This window comes from Vipera ursinii (genome assembly GCF_947247035.1).
Source record: "Vipera ursinii genome assembly, chromosome: Z".
Lineage (NCBI taxonomy): Eukaryota > Metazoa > Chordata > Lepidosauria > Squamata > Viperidae > Vipera > Vipera ursinii.
The window spans coordinates 35,541,273-35,565,274 of record NC_139517.1 but is presented as its reverse complement, the minus strand read 5'-3'; the positions used below and the strand labels follow the sequence as shown (position 1 = coordinate 35,565,274).

At 36.0% G+C, this 24,002-nt stretch overlaps 1 protein-coding gene across 1 annotated transcript in view; it reads right to left on the bottom strand.

The window, feature by feature from the left end:
- The window catches only part of LOC310648451 (acid-sensing ion channel 2), a gene marked incomplete at both ends in the record, with an annotated part of 625,124 nt that extends 602,090 nt beyond the window's left edge, over positions 1-23,034 (bottom strand). The window contains one exon of the mRNA XM_083376288.1: positions 22,453-23,034. Coding sequence (XP_083232414.1) covers positions 22,453-23,034 — 582 coding nt within the window. The remainder of the gene's footprint in view (positions 1-22,452) is intronic.
- Between the last annotated feature and the right edge of the window lie 968 nt (positions 23,035-24,002).

Sequence of the window (24,002 nt, the reverse complement as noted above, 5' to 3'; positions counted from 1 at the left end):
GAAGTCCTGATAGAGCTGACAGAACAATGAAATATTTTCTACTCAAATTATCAAGGCAAATGTTGTCTGAAAAGGAATTATGTTAAACAGAGCTTTACAGAGACTTTAGAGAGACACTAGTGACTTGTCTTCCAAGGAACCAATCCTAAGTAGCAGCAGGCATCTGTCTGGTAACAAGTTCCAAGTGACACAAATCTATCTGGAGAATTCAAACCACTGCTGAGATGTCAGACATAATCTGAACCAGCCAGCTGTCATTTAATTCTGGTTCATGGTCTACACACCCAATGGAACAAAAATGGAAAGAAATGCTATGTTTAAGCAATAGGTAGATGAATAGATGACGCGGTGGCTCAGTGGGTTAGGACGCTGAGCTTGTCGATCAGAAGGTCGGCAGTTTGGCGGGTTGAATCCCGAGTGCTGCATAACAGAGTGAGCGCCTGTTACTCGTCCCAGCTTCTGCCCACCTAGCAGTTCGAAAGCACGTAAAAATGCAAGTAGAAAAATAGGGACCACTATGGTGGGAAGGTAACAGCGTTCCGTGCGCCTTTGGCGTCTAGTCATGCCAGCCACATGACCACGGAGACGTCCTCGGACAAACACTGGCTCTTTGGCTATGAAACGGAGATGAGCACCGGCCCCTAGAGTCGGAAACGACTAGCACACATGTGCAGGGGAACCTTTACCTTTACCTTTAGATGAATAAAATATTCAATATTGAGCTTTTGAAATTTTGAACATTTTCAGATTCAGCTTTTGAAACATAGAGAGCTCTGACAAAATTACTATTCAATAGATCTGTATTCCATAAGTGCTAACGTATATTAAGCGATATATTTTTTGAAATTCAATAATTTTATATCTTGTCAGTTTTAAATTTAATTAAAATAATTTCAAAAGTAATATATCGCAATATATATTAGTACAGTACAAAACAAGTACAAAACAAGTCTTTTTTTAAAAAAAAGTCACTATTAGTTTTGCCATGTTGTTTAACTTGCTTAAGACAGTTGGAAGATAAATTATAAACCTCAATATCCTTCCTCATAAAGTATGAAATGATTTATTTTGCCAAATAATCACTCTCTCTGCTGTAATAGCTAATGTATAATAGTAGCAAATGTATAATACGCTCTTATTAATCTGTCCCAAAGATGCTTTTTCACGAGGCAACTGGACTTTCTTGTTTTTCTTTGAAGACATTTTGCTTCTCATCCAAGAAGCTTCTTCAGCTCTGACTGGATGCAGACAGCTGGTCATTTGCATTCTTTTAGCCAGTCATTAGTGCTACCTGGAGGCTTATCTGTGTCTTCAGGGTCACCTGAGTAGTGCAAATGTGTGTTTTGCACATTTTGGACAGAGAGAACCGCTGGTTTGAAAGAGGGGTCAGAGAGGCCATCTATGTCAAAATTGAACAGCCCTCTTTCAACAGAGGAAGAGGGATACGAATCATCTATTTCCAGTCTACAACACAGTCCTTTCAACACTTCCAGGAAGGCTGCACACACATTTGCCCTGCTCAGGTGACCCTGAAGACACAAATAAACCTCCAGGTAGCACTAACAACTCCCTAAAAGAATGCAAATGACCAGCTGTCTGCAAGGAATCTTTCCATTCCCCACCATCCAGTCAGAGCTGAAGAAGCTTCTTGGATGAGAAGCAAAAAGTTTTCAAAGATAAACAGGAAAGTCTAATTGCCTCGTGAAAAAGCATCTTTGGGATAACCATGACCTGGATGACTGAGAACCTCCATAGACACTCTTATTAGTCTGTGTTCAATAATTTACTCTCTCTGGCTGTGCTCTTTATACTGATGGTTTTAGCACTACTCAAACAAGAAACAAATCCTAGCTCATGTAAGCAATAATCAATGATTTGCAACATCATCTGCTCTGCCATTCCATTGTTTCTAAATTTTGAATAGACATATATTACTCCATTTGGCAACCTCCAATTAGAAAAGTTATACAAATTCTAAAATTTCCATCCATAGAAAATTTTATTTAACCTAAATGTAGATTTATATACGAAAGATATACTGTATATGTAGCTTTACTTCAAATAATGTTCAGTATGAATACCATAATTACATGCATCAGAAACTCAGCTGATTGAAAAAAAGTTTTAATTATAATGCATATTTCATTCAATAAAAATTAAGTGTTGCTGTAATAGACACACACCACAATATATGAATCAGAAATGTGTGTTTCCAAAGCAAAATTGTCGTACAATCAACTTGCATCAGGAAGACTTGTCGGTAGTTCTCATACTGCATACAGCTTCTCAGTACTTCTTTATGCTTTATATGTATGCATCAACACTTTTTATGTCTCACATTTCACAGAAAGCTTGGTATAGAAGATATCAGTGCGAGTAATGAAAGTCCCTATATAACATGTCATTTGGCCCCAAGTGCTATAAATTGTTATGGACTGTAATGATATAAATCCACCCCCAAATGCTGAAAGAAATGAAGCCAGAATAATTTGGAGCAATTCTACTAGATAGACTGCTGCAATGGCTCATAAGGTAAGGGAAAGATACCTTGGAACTTGCCAGAAGGTATTTCTTGAAAAGGTCTCCTGCCACCTGGCAGGTTACTGGCATTATCTGCAGCCCACTTTAAGTATACTGCAGCAGATCTGCAGTCCTGCAATCTATTAAACCAAAAAAAGGAAATCCCAGGATGTCTTTCTAAAAATCCAGCAGTGGAGATCATTTTCAAAACTGGATCTGCTAATTACCACTGCTAAATTTGATGTCACGTGGAAGAGCAAATAAAAGATGCAAATAACATATCAACTGTGTTAATACATATGATCATCTACAATAGGTAGCAATGCCATGCTTACATTGCATCTTGTAGATTGGCTTTTTTACTTATGCCATCTTGTATGCTGTGTATAGTATAGACAATGTATTCTTCTTGTATGCTCTGTATAGCATAGACAATGTATTCTTTGCATGAATATAGTTGGCTAGAATAACATTGCCCCTCTTATACTGCAGTAAGAATAGACAATAATAACTCACAAGTTAATTTCAATCTAATTTATAAAATCCCTTTGCATTAGGTAAGTTCAGACCTCCGAGAAGAATAATATGTTCCTCCCCAAGCTTGCTATTTTGTAGAGAGGAAGATGGAATGTTAGGGTGGAAGAGATATAAGAGTGAGAGTGAGTGCAGAGTGAGCACCCAGACTGGAATCCCACATCTAATATAACCCAGAAAATAATAGTTGCTAGCTCAAATGTATATCTTCTCAAATGCACTGATATTCAGTCTTATAACATCACTACACTAACTAGGTCTATCTATAATTGTTCTCATTTTCCCTTCCCTATGTATTTATTTAATAAAAAATACTGATAACTCAGACTACTTGATGATAATAGTTTAACTGACACTGTTATATCTAGTTGATATACATAACAAAAATTTAGATCTCTGAAAACAAGGGATCTATATCTTTGCTAGGTACAAAACAAGTAGGAAATGAAAACTGTTTAAACATTTTAAATTTTAAGTTAGTATATGAGCTAAAATTTACTCAGTAGGTACTCATTAATATCAAGATGCTGTTAAGTACAACACTCTGCGGACATGCTAATAATTACTTAATTAGTTCTTGGCTATAAGTTTCCAATTCTAAAATATACAAAGTAAAATCTAAACTTAGGTTTTCCTCAAAGATTCTGTTTAGATATTTTGCTATACCTATAATTGAATCACTATTTGTGTTTAGCGCTATATGAAATCAAGACAGAGCTATGGACAATATTTGTTTTTACTTGATAGATTGTGACTCCCAGAGGGTCACATTGTAATATCTCTATTCTTTAAAAACAGCAAGCTGAAAAAAGAAACATGGAATGGAACTATGAGGAAAATGGGGGGAAAAAGAACAAGAATTCTTACACATGCAAATTCTAATGTAGTAAACAATGAGGACTTCCGGTTCCTTTTAAGCAGCGAAGCAGTTGAGGGATTCAGAATGCCGAACCCTTCAGCTGAATTTCTTTCTGTTTGGGGACCCTAAATGGGCCAGGAGCTGCCCCGGAGAGGTGGCAATGAAGGAAGGAAGTCCCAGGGACCTAGGAGAAATGGCGGTCTCCCCAAACAGTCCAGAAGAAGCCCTCCAAAAACCAACAGAAGAAAGGCTAGCCTAACTTCAGAGTCTAGCCCAAGCTGCAAACAATGGAAGTCAAAAGCTCTACTTTAAACTGATTGTAAACAGCGTGTTTGAATCTGGGTAAGAATATTTATTTTCTCTATCCTACCTACTTTCCTGAACAAGAGAATTTCCAAAAATAAAAGACCTCCAAGAGATGAAGGAGGGGTTTTTTTCCCCACCTTTTGACTATTGGAAGCAGCAAATTTTACCCTTTAGGGAGGGAAAAGACTAGAAAGATCTGAAAAATGAACCAATGCTGACATCTACTGGTGGACGAGGATTATTTGGGGATAAATTTCTGTCTCTGACCTTCTCAATAAACTCAATAAACACAGCTGTATAGATAAAGTGAGACTAACAAATCTGAGGCAATGAATACTTCACAAGAGGAAATATATGATAAGTGGCAACCATTTCAAAGGACAATGATTTTAAACTTCAAAGAAATACAGAACAACTTTGAAAGTATGAATCAACTTATTTCCAATTTAATTTGACTGCAAGAAAATTCTCAGGAAAATATAGCAGAGATGACTGAACATAATTCTGAGGATAGAAACTTAAAGATGGAACCTTATAAAACAAAAGAATATGATTCAATTCAAGTGGAAGAAAAGATAACTTACATCTCAACACTTCGAAGCAACTTTGAGGATATGAAAAAGTACTGGAAAAAATATTCTACAGAGATACGAGGAAAAACACCAGAATTGGAGAGACAAAAGATAACAAGAAAAGTGAAGAGAAAATGAAGGAAAAAGATTCCTAATAAAAAGGAGTGGGCAAATGCTGATTTATCTTCTTCATCTACACCTATGATTAAACAGAAAAATCCTTTGATTCAGCAAAATACATTGATTAAGAAAGACACTGGGCAGAGAAAAAAGATTAAAATGGAAACTAAGAAAATAGATGATGGGACCTATCAGAGAGAATACTTAAAAAAGAAGCATTTGTTTGAATACAGTTAAAGAAATAGAAAAACTTTGGAATATACCACTTTTAGAGGGATGAACTTTCCAACTAATATAGTATGCTTCTTTTCTTTCTGTAAAGGAAAAAAAAGCTGAAATGACTTAAATAAAACAAATAGGTACTTAAATGTGACTGAATTTAAGAAAAGTATAAAAAAATGTTTATAATTAGAGTTAAGGGATTAGATGACTAGATCTATTGAATGGAATGCTTAAAGATTAAACAGATTAAATATATTCTTAGCTATGATTAAAAAAGAATAAGAAATTGAGGAAATAAATATATTTATTTTTTATTTATTTTAGTTACATTTATATACCGCCCTATTCCCTGAGGACTCAGGGCGGTTTACAGGGAATTAAAAAATCCACCATACAAAAGTTAAAAAACCAAATTAAAAAATATTAAATTGACCCTGTATACTTAAAACCCCAATTAAAAAATTTCTCCTCAGCCTGGGCCTGAGAGCTCAAAGAGCCAGGTCTTCAGGCCCCGGCGGAATGATCGGAGGTCGGGGGCAGTCCTCAGCTCCACCGGCAGCTGGTTCCAGAGGGCAGGCGCTCCCACTGAGAAGGCCCTATCCCTGGGTGTCACCCGCCGGCAATCTCTCACCGGCGGCACCCTGAGCAGACCCTGGAGGGATATATATTTTAAGTAGTATTTCTTATGTCTCATTGCTTTTGCTTTTTTTTCCTTCTCTATTTCGTTTCTCTTTTTTTCTCTTTTTTTTCTTTTATCTATTTCTTAAGAAATATAAACGTGTGAGAGGGCTTATAGGGAAAAATAGAATTAAATCTGCCAATGTAAATATAATTAATTGTTGAGAAAGTTGTCACTAGTAAGAATATTTAGAATTTGCTGGGAGAAATAACCTGAAATAAGTATTATAATAGGATTTATGATAAGGCAACCAAAATGACTAATAAGAAAAGAAATATATTAATATGATTATTATTCTTTAGGAATATTGTAAAAACTATATACTCAACTGTTATTTATCAAAATAATAAGAATTACATTAACCTAATGTTTGGAAACAAGGATACTTTGGGGAAAGAGGAAATCAACTAAAATTAACATATGGAATATAGATTATAGAAATTAATTGTTAAAGATTGTTCTACAAATGTAACTCAGACAACACACTGTTTACCAATTATTGAGTAATTTATGTTTTGTTAAAAAAATCAATAAAATATATATACAAAAAAAAAGGAAGGAAGGAAGGATGGAAGGAAGGAATTCCATGAGGAAACTACAAACATCATCCACTGAAATCCAGATATTCAGCTTCATTGTTTGCAAACACAATTGGGACTTTAGGGCTGGAAAGGTTTAGAAAAATGAGGGCAATAAAATTTTGTGTGTTTTATGAATTCATACAGACAGCTATTCAGAATAGAACACAATAAATATTACTGTTACAAAAAAGAAAAAAACATCTGAAGAAAATAAAATATTGTTATTAACAAAAAACAGCATATGCATGTATGCACATTTTTCTTATTGCTTGATATTACTTGTTGTACTTTATAACTGACATTTTCAAATGTATTTTATACTTACTGCTATTTTATATCTATGAACTGCCTAAAGTCTGTGAATTACTGAGGCAGCAAATAAACCACATAATTAACAATGACAACAATAACAACATAGGATTAACATAGTCTTTTTGTTATGTTCCCTTCAAAGGAACTCATGGACTTATTCATGTACATTCCTTGGCAAAATACAAAAGTGATTAACCATTCTTTTCTTTCAATATGTTCTTTTAACCGCAGTCTAGCTATATATCCTGGTAATCCTGGTGGTCTTCCATCCAAATATAATCAGGTCTGTTCATATTTAACTTTTTGAGAACAGACGAGGCCACCTATGTGCTTAAGCAAGGCTGAAAGCTAATGCTTAAATAAACTCTCTTTATACTGCAGCCAAATTTATATGTGTAATACTGTCACTGAAATTTTACATGTTGAAGAGGTTCATATGCATAATATGCTCTGAGTATCCCTGAAGGATAAGTGACTGCCATTATCTTTATTTTGCAGACAGAGAGGTAGTTGAGGGTGAGAGAATAAGAGCTTTTTTTTTAGTCATCTAGTTGCAGATATCTGAACTGGACCCCCACTATTTTATGACCCAATTTTTTAGACACTATACTATGCTATCTCTAAGTTGTTTTATGATACATGCATTATTATTTACACTGGATGTGATCTTTAAGCATCAGTAATAGGATGATTATGCCTCTTTCCCACAACACACTTTTCAGGAAACCACTAATCCAGTCATTTTTCTTACTGGTGGTTCTGGCAGCACAAAGTCCTTTCCCTCATTGGCTAAATAGGTAATAATACCAGCAATAATAGGTACAATTTACCCATTCCAGCCAAGTGCTGCCAGGCCTTGATAGTGAGTACATTCAGGGCTTTTTTTCTCATAGAACGCTCAGAACGGAGTTCTGGCACCTTTTTTGGATGGAACCTTGTAGGGTAGGCAAGGTGGGTTGTATGACATGTGTGAGTTCCAGCACCTTTTTCTTTTACAAAAAAAGCACTGAGTACATTAATAGAGACGCTTACTTTATCAGCTACCTTTTTCTCCAATTCTTTTTGCTTAGAAGATTAGAAGTGCAAAAAGGGTCAATGAAATGAGTTCAGCTATTCCCATGAGACAACAGACTATGTGGAGTTAGTAAATCCTGAGCATGACTGGGTTTGCTATGGATTGATTTCAGTTCCCTCATCAAGCCAGTTAGGCATTTTGTGGAGACAAGGCTGTTCCTATTTTATAGAATATGGTCGTTTATTGAAAAGTGTCTTTTACATAAAGGGAAAAGTAGGGCCAATCTGTTATAAAGGCAAAAAAACCACCATCAAAAAGCAAGGAAAATTTGGATCTTGAATTGCCCATCATAATGAGTATCTCTATAAAACTGAACAATCATAGGTATCCCTCATGCTGCTTTTCCCATTATGGTTAAATAACCTTATATATTTATATTTATATTTATTAAATTTTTATACCGCCCTTCTCCCGAAGGACTCAGGGCGGTGTACAGGGCAATAAATATTAAAAAACAAAGTACAAAAGTTAAAAAACAATTAAATAATTATGCCCGATATATACAATAATTAAAACCATGTTAGAAACCCAACCCCAAACCCATCAAACCAGGTCAGATTGCTCAAATAAGTAAGTTTTTAGATCCCGCCGGAAGGAGCGAAGGTCGGGGGCCATTCGGAGCTCAACCAGCAAGCGGTTCCACAGATCTGGCGCGCCCACAGAGAAGGCCCTCCCCCTGGGGGCCACCAGTCAACATTCTCTGATCGGAGGCACCCTGAGGAGGCCCTCTCTGTGGGAGCGCACTGGACGGAGGGAAGTTGATGCCGGCCGCAGGTGCTGCCGTAGGTAATACGGCAGCAAGCCCAACTGAGCTCTAGGGCCACATCTCAGGAGGAGGGACTCACACCTGACTATCTGGACCATGGTGGCCTCCTGCGGACTTAGGGGAGCATAGGCTTTCATTTTGATAATATATAAATGATAAATTATATTATACCAAACCAATCACTAAGTTCATGCTTATTTCATTGCTGATTTAACCTGTTTTCTATTTTTTGCATAACCTAACCTATTGTATTGTCAGCCCGACATAACTGCCAAAATTAAGGATATAAGAACAAGACATATTTAATACTAACTTGGGGTAAAAATAAACAGTTGAAAAATGTAAAAGGAGTTTCCCAACTTCAATAATAATGATTTCTTAAGGTAGAATATCTTTGAAAGGCTTTTTCCCAAACCTCTCAGCAGATGGACTGACCTGCCTATTCTTAGATATCTTTCATTTGGCTCTTCCTCAACTCTCATTGCATCCAAACGGGCTGGATTCACACAATACAAACATTCATAATGAAATGGATTAACTTAGTTCTTCAAATGACTCGTTAAAAAGGTTGTGTAAAACTAGCCTACAAATCATAACTATATTTTCTCCTTATATTCCATTAAGAGATGGCAGTCCACACCTTACGACTCACGTGCAAATAGCACCTGTCCTTCAGATTGACACCTTCAAGGACAAGCTACATTTGTTGCTACTGCTGCCAGGAATAGTGACTATAAAATATTCATAAGAACCAGCTCTACTCCTCAGTCAATTCTGCAGGCAGGATTGACCCAGAAAACAGACAATAATTTCATCCTTATCTCAGCCTATTAACAACATATACTTCCTTTTCCAGTACAATACCAAGATTTCATCTCCAGGAGATCTTTACAAAAACCACCACAACCATTTCTTGCATCTACAACATCATTATTTTGGCATATAGCACCATAAGGAAAGTTTAGAATGAACCATGTCAACCTCTTAATAAATTCAGGTTCTGCTGGCAGATTGTTAATTTCATATTACCATAAACTGAATCCAATTTGTATTCATCAGGTTTGTACTCTGCCTTTCTTCCAAGAAACTTGGGACTGACCCATTCTTACCCTCAAAGCAATCATACAAGGTAAATTAGGCTTGATAGGATATGGTTATTGCTCCAAATGCCTCTAATAAGTCACTGTACAGTTAAACATTCTCTTGAGAAACCTATATGTGGGCCAAGAAGCAACAGTGAGAACTGGACACGGAACCACTCATTGGTTCAAAATTGGGAAAGGAGTCTGGCAAGGCTGTATACTGTTGCCCTGCCTATTTAACTTATATGCAGAGCACATCATGAGAAAGGCAGGGCTAGATGAATCAAAAGTTGGAATTAAGATTGCCGAAAGAAATATCAACAACCTAAGATATGCAGATGATACCACTCTAATGGCAGAAGGTTAAGAAGAACTAAAGAGCCTTTTGTTGCGGTGTTGTTTCTTTTCACCACAGAAAAGAAAGAAAGTATTTTTTTATCTGAAACAACATAAAATGACATTGTTTGTTTACAAGAGACACATATTGCATTAAAAGACCAAAAGTATCTGATTAATTCCCGATTGGGAACACATTTTGCATCCTTTGCTCCTGACAAGAAGGCTGGAGTGGTTATTTATTTAAGAAAAGAATTTTCGGCAAGATTGATTGAATTGGATAAACAAGGGAGATATGTTAGTATTGAATTAATACTACAAGGAAAGAAAGTTCTACTTATCGGATTATATGCTCCAAATCCACAACAGCAAAAATTCTTTAAATTTTTACATCAGAGACTAATCGAACTGGATTATAAATCTGTTATTATGATGGGGGACTGGAATGGAGTTTTGGTGCCATCTGAAGACAAGAAGGGATCCTCTAAAAACTTTTTAAATTCAAAATTGCCTAAAGCTTTTTTTGATTTGAAGGAAGATTTGGAATTAAGAGATGTATGGCGGGAAAGGAATATGAGAGACAGAGATTTTACTTTTTTTCGGATAGACATAAATCTTTCTCCAGGATTGACTTTATTTTGATTACTACTGATCTTTTTTCTTCGGTTTTTTCTTCCTAGGACAATGTCTGACCATAGTCCTGTTTGGTTGGAGTTTTTTTACTGAAGATGCTAGTAGAAGATCCTGGAGGTTGAATGAGAACTTATTTACAAATGACTTGTTCTTGCAGAAATGTAGAGAACATATGAAAGAATTTTTGTTACAAATATGCATAAAGGTACCTCGATGGAAATGGTTTGGGATGCTAGTAAAGCTTATATGAGAGGGGTTTTGATTTATATGAATAATGCTTACAGACGTAAGCAAATGCAAAAACGTTTAGATATCGAGGAAGAGATTAAAGCTAAGGAGAAAAAGCTTATTTTGAATCCATTGGATAATAATTTAAGGATCTCAATACATTTATTGAAAGAACAATTTAATATGCTACTGGCTGATCAAATAGCAATTAATTTGCGCTATGCTAAACACAATACTTTTTGCAACGCTAATAAGCCTGGTAGATGGTTGGCTTATCAATTAAGGAAGAAACAGAAATCACGTACTATAGATAAAATAGAATGAATATAAAGGGAAAGAAGTCTACCAACAAAATTTGATTAAGAGGAGTTTTTTAGATTTTTACTCGAAATTATATTCTAAAGCTTTAGATATAGACAAGTATTTACAGGGAGCTCATTTTCCGAGACTCTCAAAAGAACAACAACTTGAGATGAATTGCCCAATTACATCAGAAGAAATTTCTTTAGCTATTAAACAGTTGAAATTGGGCAAGGCTCCGGGAACAGATGGATTAACAGCAATTTACTATAAAAAGTTGTTGCCTGAAATGATTGAACCCTTAAAGATTTTGTTTAATGAAATTCAGACTGGAGCTGTCATGGAGGACAGCTTTTGTATCATTGATTCCAAAGGAGGATCAAGACCTTACTCAACCTAAAAATTATAGACCTATATCGCTTTTAAATACAGATTATAAGATTTTTGCTAAAGTATTGGCTAATAGATTAATGCAAGTTTTGAAACAAATGATTCATAGTGATCAATCGGGATTTATATCTGGAAGGTATATGAAATATAACGTAAGACAAATTGTAAACTTGCTTGAATACTTGGATAAGAACAACCAAGTCTCCGCAGCATTGATATTTTTGGATGCAGAGAAAGCCTTTGACCAATTGAATTGGCAATTTTTATTGAAAGTTGTTGAGGAGATGAATTTTGGAGAAGGTTTTTTACATGCTATTAAAGTTATATATCAACAACAAACTGCACAAATTATAGTTAATGGGGGACTAAATTAGAGATTTAAATTGTGCACATATAAAGAGGATATATAATGCTTTAATTGAATTGGATTTGGAAACAGAATTGGTAAAAGACTGTATGATAAAGTGGGCACAAAATATTCAGGAACCAATTTCGTTGGACACTTGGAAGATAATTTGGGTCAGAAATGTTAAATTTACTCAGGCCCAAAACTTAAGAGAAAATTTTTATAAAATGTTTTATAGATGGCATCTGGATCCCAAGAAGTTGTCTAATATGTATCCTAATTTACAGTCTAAATGTTGGAGATGTGGTAGTTTAGAAGCCACCTATTTTCATATGTGGTGGACTTGTAGAAATATAAAAGCTTTTTGGATCAAAATTTGGTGGAACATTCAAAAGATTTTTAAGAGAAAGATAAAGTTTTCTCCACAATTGTTTTTATTGGGTATTGTTGTAGATTGTGATGTTAAAGAAACTAATTTGATGTTGAATTTGATAACAGCAGCACGGTTACTGGTGGGACAATATTGGAAGAAGGATAGTTTGCCTACTATAGAAGAATGGGTGTTTAAAGTTTCGAATCTTGCAGAAATGTCTAAGATTTCTGCTTATTTGAAAGATCATTCACAGGAAAGATATATTTCAGTTTGGAGGAGATGGATAGATTATATTCAGAACAAATATGGGACTAAAAAGTTCCATTTAGCTTATGAGTAGATTTTAGTGGGATATTGTTATTGGTACTTTGTTTTAGTTATGTTAAAGGGGAGTTAAAGCACATTATGAATTTGGTTTATTGTATATTTGCATAATTTTTATTTAGAATATGATTATTATAACTATAATCCTGTATTTAGCTCTGGGAAGTGGGGGGGGAGTTGGCGGGTTTGGGGTGGGGGGGATTTGGGGATATATTGTAAAACTTTGTTTTTGTAAAACTTTTTAATAAAAAAAAGAAGGAGAGTGCAAAACTTGGGTTGAAACTTAACATTAAGAAAACCAAGATCATGGCATCCGGCCCTCTCAATTCCTGGCAAATATTGCTAAGCACATTGGTTTGTGCTTAAATTGTAAGCCGCCCTGAGTCTTCGGAGAAGGGCGGGATATAAATGGGATTAAAATAAATAAAATAAATAAAAATAGATGGGGAAGAAATGGAGGTAGTGACAGATTTTATTTTCCTGGGCTCTAAGATCACTGCAGATGGGGACTGTAGCCAAGAAATTAAAAGACACTTGCTCCTCGGGAGGAAAGCAATGGCAAATCTAGACAGCACACTAAAAAGCAGAGACATCACCCTGCCAACAAAAGTGTGTATAGTCAAGGCTATGGTCTTCCCAGTTGCAATGTATGGCAGTGAAAGCTGGACCATAAAAAAGGCTGAGCGACAAAGAATTGAGGCCTTTGAACTGTGGTGCTGGAGAAGACTCTGCAAGTCCCTTGGACTGCAAGGCAATCAAACCGATCAGTCCTAGAGGAGATCAACCCTGACTGCTCTTTAGAAGGCCAGATCGTGAAGCTAAAACTCAAATCCTTTGGCCACCTAATGAGAAGAAAGGACTCACTGGAGAAGAGCCTAATGCTGGGAAAGATTGAGGGCAATAGAAGAAGGGGATGACAGAGAATGAGGTGGCTGGATGGAGTCACTGAAGCAGTAGGCGTGAGCTTAAATGGACTCCAGAAGATGGTAGAGGACAGAAAGGCCTGAAGGAACGTTGTCCATAGGGTCGTGATGGGTTGGACACGACTTTGCAGCTAACAACAACAACAACAGTTAAACATAACATCAGAGTCTAAAATCTGCCTTAAAACTTGAGCTGTAACGTCAACCACTATTTGAATATGTTACTAATTGATAGGTACAAGTCTGACTGAAGTTTTTTAACTAATGAACATAAAATTTTAAATGCATTCTTCTTATATACAAATTATAATAGTAGAAAAAAAATTAAAAGAGGTATTCCCATTTTCGTGACTCTTGTAGATCTGTTCAAAACACATATGACTTTCAAAAGTAGTCAGCAAGAAAATAGTAAACATTTATTGTGTGGTTTGTCCTAGCCAAGCAGAGAGAAAGAGGGGAAAAAGGGAAGATGTAACAAAAATAGTAGCTTGCCACTCTGGGCCCTGGCACTACCTTGAAGGTTCCAGTAAAATCAACCACCAATGTATTTCTCCCAAAGATTAATTCCAAGGGAACACCAATTTCCATAGGTTCTTGCAGCCTAAAAATTACCCTTTTGCTTCTGAACTATTTTTTTTCCTTTTGTGAACATTGAAATAGATATATTAATCAATGGAGAAAAGTTACAAATAATCTGATCCAAAATCCATATTAAGGCTTAAAGGAAATAATGGCTAAAACCTGGCAAGACTGAATGGCTTTGGGTACATGGAACTTCCAGATCTGGATCACAGCACAATTTCTGTTTGTACACCAGCTGTGGCCTTCCCTGGATCAGGAGTCCCTACATACAGACACTCAAGCCCTAGTCATCTCTTGTCTGGATTATTGCAACGTGGTTTACATAGGGCTACGCTTGAAGTGTGTTCAGAAGCTTCAAATGGTACAAAGTGCACAAGCATGAGCAGTCTTTGGGGCCCATAGAATGACCCATGTTACACCACTGCTTCACAAACTGGCTGCCAGATTGCTGTTGTGTACAATTCAAGGTGTTGGTTATGACTTTTAAAGCCTACTGTGGCATAGATGCTTACTTGAGGAACCATCTCATCCCATTAAGACAAGTTCATAGTACTTGTGCTGGCAGAGGCCTGCTGAGGGTGTATTTATGTTCATCAGGATGCAGGTAAAGCCTTACAAATGCAATAAAGTAAGATTTCTGATAATGTAATATGTGAATAAGCATCCCATTCAGAAGATTCTTCAATAAGAAGGCAAGGAAATTTATTTATTTATTTATTTTATTTAGTTACATTTATATACCGCCCTTTCCCTGAGGACTCAGGGCGGTTTACAGGGAATTTAAAAAAAAATCCACCATACAAAAGTTAAAAAACCAAATTAAAAAATATTAAATTGACCCTGTACACTTAAAACCCCAATTAAAAATTTCTCCTCAGCCTGGGCCCGAGAGCTCAAAGAGCTCAATTGAGGCATAGCCCCTCAGAGTCATTGTTTGAGATAAGCATCTATATCAATTAATTAATTAAATGGCAGAATGAATGGTAAACCAAGCCATCACACACACACTGTCACTTGCTTGACTTCAGTCATCTTTCTAGCTGGCACACTAGGTGATCCCCTTCACTACTGAAATTTGCCGACTGAGCCATTTCCCTTGAACCCAAGCTGTAGGCAAACATATCAATGGGCATATAACTTGTCTTGTTCCTCATAAGAAAAAAGTCCTTCTGACACCCATTGCTAGTTGGGATCTTTGTCTCTTCTATTCTTCTGTCTTCTTAAACTCTCTGACTCACAAGTAATCTTTTAACTTTCAAATTTTGCTTCCTTTCTCAATACTCCTGAGTAATTTATCTTGCTTTTCATTTTTATATCTTTTTTATCTCTTCAGGTTGCTTTACTAAATCATACTAAGCACTTTTCTTTTCACTAGTCTTTATCTCTTTGGGTCAAGTCTGTTTGCATCAAGCAGAGTCCCTAGGGTCTGCATAGTTTTACACCCACATTTCCAAAATTTTATATATATTTTTTTCAAACATTTATTTCTTTTTCCTTAGAATGACCTCCTCCCTAACTTCAGAAAGTCCCAAATCCTATTTCTTTGCACATTCTTTACACACACCACTTTCTCTGGACAGAATCTCTTTTATTTCATCCTGTTATCTTCTCCTGTATTTCCATTACATCTAAAGCCTATTTCCTATATCCCAGTTGCAAACTTTGGACACCTCATTTTTTTAACAGCCAACTTATTTCTTTGCTTCCCAAAGGAATGCCCTATCAATTTTCACCACTTCACACTATTACTGTCCCTTGGTTATGGAAGCATTTTATGATGCTGATTGCAATACAAAGCCTAATCATAAGGTCTGCAGTTTAGAGGGCAGTTTTGAGATGGGAATTATATGGTAAATGTATTAATTTCTGAGAGAGATTGCAGATCTCATATTAAACAAGATTTTTGGAACATGAATACAAAGATGGCTTGGTCTCTTATTTCTGAAAATACAGCTATTGGCTGACTTCTACAAACAAGATACTTTTTGCCATGTGATTGGTTCATGTTAGTTGCCACCAAGCTATTCAGGGACATGTCATTAATCACAAGTTTAGTGCCTGAGAATTTGCTATGGGAAACCCATTCTAAATCAGATCTAAGACATGGAAATCTCATTCTTGCTACACCCTCCAGCTATTGTTTCCAGCTAGAGGAATGTTTCCAAGTAGAAGGGATATAAACTAGGCTAGGTGACTCCAAGATTGCTATTTAGTGAAAAAAAGTATGCATAATCAAATCACATTATTAACTTCACACCTGCTTCGACTCTTAATTCTATGTTTGAGTAAACTGGAACATCCAACTTGATGTATTCAATCTTTGCTGCTCTAACTATAAAACACACTTAAAATACAGACATGTATAAAACTCAATTTGCAGATTTGTTAAGTAGAAAGTTTTTATAAGCACAGGAGAGTTTTTCAAAATATATTTCAGCTCCATTGCATACTTAGGAGAGAAGGCAGTAAAAAGTTGTACAATGCAAGCCCTACTTCACGAATCTGGTTCTGAATATTGTTAATGCAATTGCACTTTTGATTTGTGCAGAATTTCCTGGAGATGGTGCTTTTACTCCTTGGTACTGCTGTGTGCAAAGCTGCAAGAAAACAGTATGTAATATGCTCAGGAGAATGGCAACTTCTAACCACACTCATGTTTATTCATGTGCAATTCATCTTTGTTATTTTATGGGCACAGATTCATTTGTTATTCACGGAAACTGCATGAGCACTCTATCAGCATTCACTGATAGTTAATAGCCACTTAAGCTATGTCTGCTTCAGCCAGTCTTCATTTGAACTCTCCTAGCAGACACCACAAATGGCTTCATTTATTGATCATATGACTTCTTGGCAAAATGAAGCTATAGTATCTCAATCCTTTACATTAAATAAATAACTTATAACCTTGCCCTGAATCTGAAATTTGGATTGACAATGTTTTTTTTAATTAACTACTAGTTCTGTGTCTTTTAAGGAAACATACTGTATTAGGAAAAAGAATCTAATTCTGTAAACTTGCTACTACATTTCTTTGTTTTATATTCAATATTCTTTTTGTTTTGTAATTAACATTATTCAAAGATCTGAGCTTTTTAGTAATATATAAGAAGTAGATAACTAAAATGATTTTCCCCATTCAGAGGTAGTATATCATCCATTATTAGATTTCACAGTCTTACACAGTGGCTAAAACTATTCAGATCTGGCTATTATAAAAAAATGGAATGTTAGAATCAGTGGAAGGTTGGCATTGAAATTGAAAAATTGAGTTTATTGACATAACTTATCAAAGTGGCTTTCCGTTTTTTGCTTTTATAGCACATTAATGTTAATTTGCATACAAAGCTACAGAGATGGAGTATTCATACAGATGATCAAAGTGGTAAAACTCATAAACATTTATTTTAAATGAATTGTGCTTTTGTTCCTAGTAAAACATCTTCAGTTGAATCTTTATTGAAAAGAAATAAAAGGTTATGGGAGAAAACTTTTCAGAATCTATAACTGAGTTGAGTGCAGAGCACATTCATTCAACAAGACAAAGATTAAATAAGTTTTAATTGTTTATGTTCATAGTAATTTAATTCTTCATTAGGGTCACTGACTAATGTGCCAGATAAAATATAGTACATTTTCAAGTAAGTGACAAAAATGTGCACATTGGAAAGAAAGAAAACAAAATGAGAGGGGAACCATAAAAATACTACCTTCACAATAAAAATCCAAGAAGCTTTCCAATAAATTAAATATATTCACAACACTGAAAAGCAGGCCACCCACTATATCTGTCTCATCAGTTTCCTACTCCTACTCCTTGATACAATTGCTCAGGGCTTATCTAGCCTGTCACTTCAAGCAATATTTCAGCACATAAATAGAGAGATATACATAAACAGGGCATGTCAGCTCTTGTGGAATAGTCTTACAAGTGTTGATTCCAACACAATAGCGCTTTATCTTATATGTTAAAGCAGCCAATTTGCATGTGTTGGAAACCTGGAGACCTGGTGTAAATTAAACTGCCTTTTATTTTTGGTAATTTAAATACTATAATAATTTCAAATAGCTTTGCATAAATAAATCAAATTTGGCCTGCTGCACTGATTCGGAAGAATCAAGGTTATATTTTTAAAAGAAAGGGTTGATAATTGCATTAATTATAGCGATTAAAATAATTTTGTATACCACTGTATTTGAGGTTGAACAAAATTAGATTTTTGAGAGCTCTTCATACGCGTATCTCAAGAAAGTTATTTTTTACTTAAGGTTCTTCAACTGAAGTATATTTTATATTCTAGCATTTATAATGGCATATCTGAAATTGTTCTTGGCTTTTTGGATACATAATAATGGAGATTCAAGCCTGAAATAATGTTCATAAATAAACAGTGTAAATATAATTCAAAATGGCTAATATTTTTTTGCCATTTGTGTCCCCATCAACAACTCTTTCAAGAAATTAATTACAGCATCCTTGTTAGCTTTTCTTCTACCAATAATCATCACCAAGACTCAGAAGAGTAGATATGCTGTTCCCTATTAGGGCTAAATCAGATATGGTTAATATGTTTGGATTAAGAGCAGAACTGGGATCAAATAATCAACAAACGAACTAAAAATCAATGTAATGTTTGAGAGCAGATACAGTTTGAAAAAATATTCTGACTCAAGATCAGAAAATAAAGGTTTGGCTAAATACCTCTAAGTAAAGGTTTTGAATTTTTTTTTAATTTTATTTCTGCTTTCTTTTATAGGCACTGGCTAGGAAACTAATGCCAAAGTTCCTCTGAAATATCCTGTCTTATTCATATATAACTGAAATGAAGCCTCAAATTAAGCATGTTTTTAAAAAAGACAAATGTATATTTATCCTCTATCATTTTGCCTCTTTTAATATCAACAATATCTAAAATTATTCAAAAGCCTTTGGAGGCAGGACTATCCTTTTCTCTTATTCAGTTATCATCATCGTAGCCCAATAGAGTAAGAACGAACTTGCTCCTTCTCCAAAACATATATCACATGGCTTTACAAATATCAGGAACAAAAAGCTTTCAAATGTTTTAGTAATCATTAAAGCTGTGCAAACTTCAAAAGAGTACTTCAACCCAATCAAAGTTTCAATTAAAGCATATCTCCAAAGCAGAGCATCAAACTGAAGTGGCTTTCCCCTTTGAAGCATCTGATTGGAGCTATTGCTCTGCTTCAGTCCAGATGCTAAAGTGAGATTCTGAAACCTACAGTAGTAATTCCTTTCCACTGGACTGAAAAAAAAAAACCTGGTAAAATCAGACTGGTTCACTTTAACATTTCAGTTCAAAGCAAAGTGATTCTATCTTCCACATAGAAATCAAATTTTATTTGTTTGTTTGCTGCCTGTCTCACCATACATGAGTTTAGACAATTTACAATATTATAAGCAATAAAAGCCTGGAAAATATATATTTCTAATAACAATAAAAATACAAAACATAATTAACAATGGAGAAGCAGGGAGCAAGATGCACAGGAGAGGGAGGTGGCATTTTCTATTAGCTTATCAACCGCCTCTAGTGTGATAATCCCCTGTTGGGGCCACAAGTCAATTGGCAGAGCCAGGTCTTCAGGCTCTTGCGGAAGGCCAGGGGTGGGGGTGGGGGCAGGAGCAGATCTCATCTCGGGACAGGGGCAAGATATTCCAAGAACAGGAGTCACAGCAGAGAACCTGGACCCTCCCAGCCTTGACTGACAGGATCCACAGCATGCCTCCTCTGCCTGCCTAGGTGGAACATGCCAGTCCCACCATGGTGAGATTGTTATGATGGTCAGGATTCAGGAGATGCCTTGAAGTAGAACAAAATTATCTGGTACAACCCTATAAATAAACATCTTATCCAAATAAATGGCAAATTGTAGGAAAGAAGAAATATTGATAAAGCTAACTCATGTTGCGTTACCATTTTATCTAACCAACTTGGTAATGTCCGTTATTTTATCCGATATTTGTTATTTAAAATCTTACATTCAATCCTCTTATGTGAGGATGTATTTGATGACACCTGGAAATGAACTACTGAACAACAGATCTTTCCCTAAAGTTTCCTTTCCTGGTGGCAACTTTTATTCACTGAAAGCAACCCAAAATGTTTTATCCAGCTAGGCCCTATATATTTGCTATCATGTTTTTGTGGGAAAACATCAAAACATGTATTTCTCCCCAACTTTTTCTCACTCTGCAGTTTTCAAGAAAATGCACCCAATTCCTCCACATTATTTTTGTTTTGTATGTTTTTAAGGTAGACATGGTTAAGAATATTGAAAATTTCACTTCTGATAATATATACATATGACAATAAACTTTCCATTTCTAGATCACAATATAGAATTTATTATTTTATATAAATTTGGAATATTATTCTTCAGTAAGGGTCCCTTAAATATTGTCTTGTCAATTAATATGACAGTAACCCAAAGTTTTCATCCTGATAGCTTGCTCTTAACATATAGCTACAATCCTGTCTAGATCATAACAGTGAATTTCCAAATATCAGAAAAATATAATATCCTCTTTCCATAACAAAACATCCATTGTCATCAATGCCTATGTTTATTTTTAAAAAATCACATAATTGATTCCAAAGCCAGGTACTATGGTGGAAAGTCTAAATTACATCAAAAAGTCTAAATCTGAATCTAGCTGAACTATGCAACTTAGTTGGGTTGCTTCGCAGCAGACAGAGGCAATGTGCTTCATATACTGTACCAAGAAGAGCAAGAGTGGATGAATAGAGGAAGTCTATATGAGAGAATAAAGCTTTTTAAAGTGTTGGTCCTACTAGCTTTATCAAAGCAAACTGTTTTCTGTCTCAACCTTCTAATAATGGACTCCTGTTTTGCATGTTATAACAAGTTGATACATATGAAATACCTTTACTGTATATATATTCTAAATTCTGTACTGTTATTAATTAAGGCTCAAACCGTTAACATTCCCTTAATGTATGATGTAATTAAGACAAAGCTTTCTCTGGGAAAAACCACTTTCTTTCTGTCCAATGTCTTAATCTGACCCCTGCCATGAAAACAACCGATTGGTAAATAAAGAAATTTACTACATTTTTTTCAACTCTTGGTGACTTTTATGAGTCTGAGCAAAAAAAGAAATTAAAGTTTATTCCAACATTCACTGCCCGTCACCTTCACTTATTTAACTTCTCCAAGAAAGCCAGTGGACAAAATAATTAGTATAGAAAACATTTCTCTAATCTATTGTCCTTTTGTATGTGTTGGGATCAGTTTGGAAATTTGGATGACATAAATTGGGTAAAGAGTACCTTTCTTCTTTTTTCTTTTCTCTTTTTTGTCGCCTAAAAATAGTCATCTTGTTTTTCTGATCCTGATCCTGGCAACTAGCCATAGCTATGAAACAAGTCACTTCCTTTTTTAGTTCCAGGCCTAGATCTACTTAATTTCTACGTTTATGCATTATTTAGTTCCACCATTACTTCGAGGTTTGCTGGGGATGATGTATGAAGCAAGTCAACTGAAAAATATTGTATTTACTATGTTGTAGTAATCAAGATATTAAAATTTTATATTTATTCTCATACTTCATTCACATATTTGAAAGTCAACAATTGATGCTGCAATTATGAAATGATGAATACATATGGCCAATGAGAACTTAAACAATACAAATCCTACCATCTACATCTTCATCTTGTTGCCCACTACTCAACATTTAGAAGAAATGAAATAGAACAGGTGAGTATATTTAGCATGGAACAGGCTCCATATTTCACTCCCTAATGCTCATAAAACTACACTTCTTCTAAACCACAAATCAGAGGTAGGTCACCAACACTAAATTACTACCAAGAAACATTGTCCCCAAACTATCCATTTACAGAATCTTGTGTAGAGATCTGGAAAAAACTTCATATGAAATGGGAAATAATTGTTACCAAGGGAGAAAGGAATACAAGGATCTAGGTTGTAAGTCATTGTCAACCAGTGGGGTATATATTAACCATATCAACCAGAATTTCCTGTATTATTTGAATACTGCTTTGCTGCCAATCATCATTCAACAGCAAAATAAGCTAATTTCCTTGAGGAAATCAAAGTGTAATTGAATATTGTCATTCCTTTCATCTAGGGTCTGAACAGGCCAATAACTAGAGCTAGTTAAAATCTCTCAAGATACAGTCCTTAATTCCTTAATTTGAGTCGACTTCCCATTTTAAATCTCCCAAATTTGCCACAATGATAGCAAGCATATTTCAGTTCAAAACTGCTATCTCACCAAGAGAAGCCAGGATAAAAATAATTACCAGTTCTAGGTACATCCCATTGTAACTAACCATTATTAAGGTAATAAGAGGATAAATCTGTTCCTTGTACTCACAGTTGTAAAATTCTTGTGGCTGCACTCCTGCCCCCGGAACTTGCAGTACAACAGCATCTCCTTCATGTCATGGCCCACACGCCCTAGGAACTCACTCATGCTGAAGACCTTGGCTCGATGGTGCTGGAAGTTGGTTTTCTCTTGCAATATGGCTAGGACTGTTGGGTCAGCAAGATGGGGATGAAGGATTTGTAAATTCACATCCAGCAAAGCTAGAAGGTCACCAGCATGGTACAGATCATTGGTGGTGAGACGGGAGAAGCGGAACCCATTAAAGTTGCAGATGGTGACAGCTGGAAAGACCAAGCTGTTAGCAACCAGCCCATCCACCTTGGTAATATGCTGATAAGAAAAGTAGTAAATCACTCGCTCAGAGCTCTCTACCAAGAGGAGGCCCAGGGAAGCTACAAACACTAGAGCCCATAGAGCCCGCCGCACAGTCATAGGTCCATAAACAAAGATATGGCGGATTCCATGTAGGGTTGAGGTGTTAGCAAAAATCTGGAGGCTGGAAGGCTGAAGGCTCCCTAGACTTCCCTCACTGGTGCTGTCCTTCAAATCCATGGAGAAAGAATTGGTCATAAAGATACCAATTCTATCCTCTGACTGCAGCCAGCTTCTTGTGTACTCCAGCCCTCACTCATGGGATGAAAGAAGCAGTAGAGTCAGAAAGCAGGCAAGATAGCTATGTGTGTGCGTTTCAGTAGCAGTTTCAGTAGCCTCCTGCGTGCTTCTCAGCAGCCTGGCAATGACAGGGGGAGGAGGGAAGTGTTTATTTAAAATCCATTGCAACTCTATTGCTTGATTTCCTTGCTGCGATAAGGAGGGCTGGTTTTATTTAGGGAGACACCAAGGTGATGTGGAATAGATGTGGGTGGGAAGGCAAGAATCAGCCAATAGAAACAAAGCCCTTCCTCCCTCTCTCTCTCTCTCACACACACACACACACATACACACACACAGACACACACTGAGAGAGAGAGAGAGAGAGAATGAGAGAATCTAGTGATGAAAGATGTGTATGTGTTTGTATAAAGATGGGGTGGAATCTATGCAGCACGCAGTCCATCAGTTAACCAAATCGGAGCTTGCAATCCATCAGTTAATGTTTTATATTTAAAGAGCCTGCTGCATTTAACACAGCAACATACTGCAGAACAGAGCCGAGGCTCTTAAAGGATCAACGTACCCCCATCCCCCCTGATTTTCCAGGCTGTTGGATTCCAGCATCTTTTCCTGCTTTCTCATATCAGCCTGCATTCCCTTAACAGAAACCAGCTGTTAAATCTTAATCTGAGAATTCCGTACAATTGAAGCCAAGTGAAAGCAAAAGAACAAAACTCACAGGACAAAAGAGTTGAACATGACCAGGCTTAATACCACTGCAAAGCATCTGGGAAAGATTTGACATTTTCACCCTGAGCAGTTGTTGAATTCAAGAAGAGAGAGCAGCCAGGATTCAGTGCCAAGTATATTTGGCAGGAAAGATTTGCCAGAAAAGGCATTGCACTTCTCAGCAGCAAATAAGTTTCCTTTTTCTGCCCTTTAAT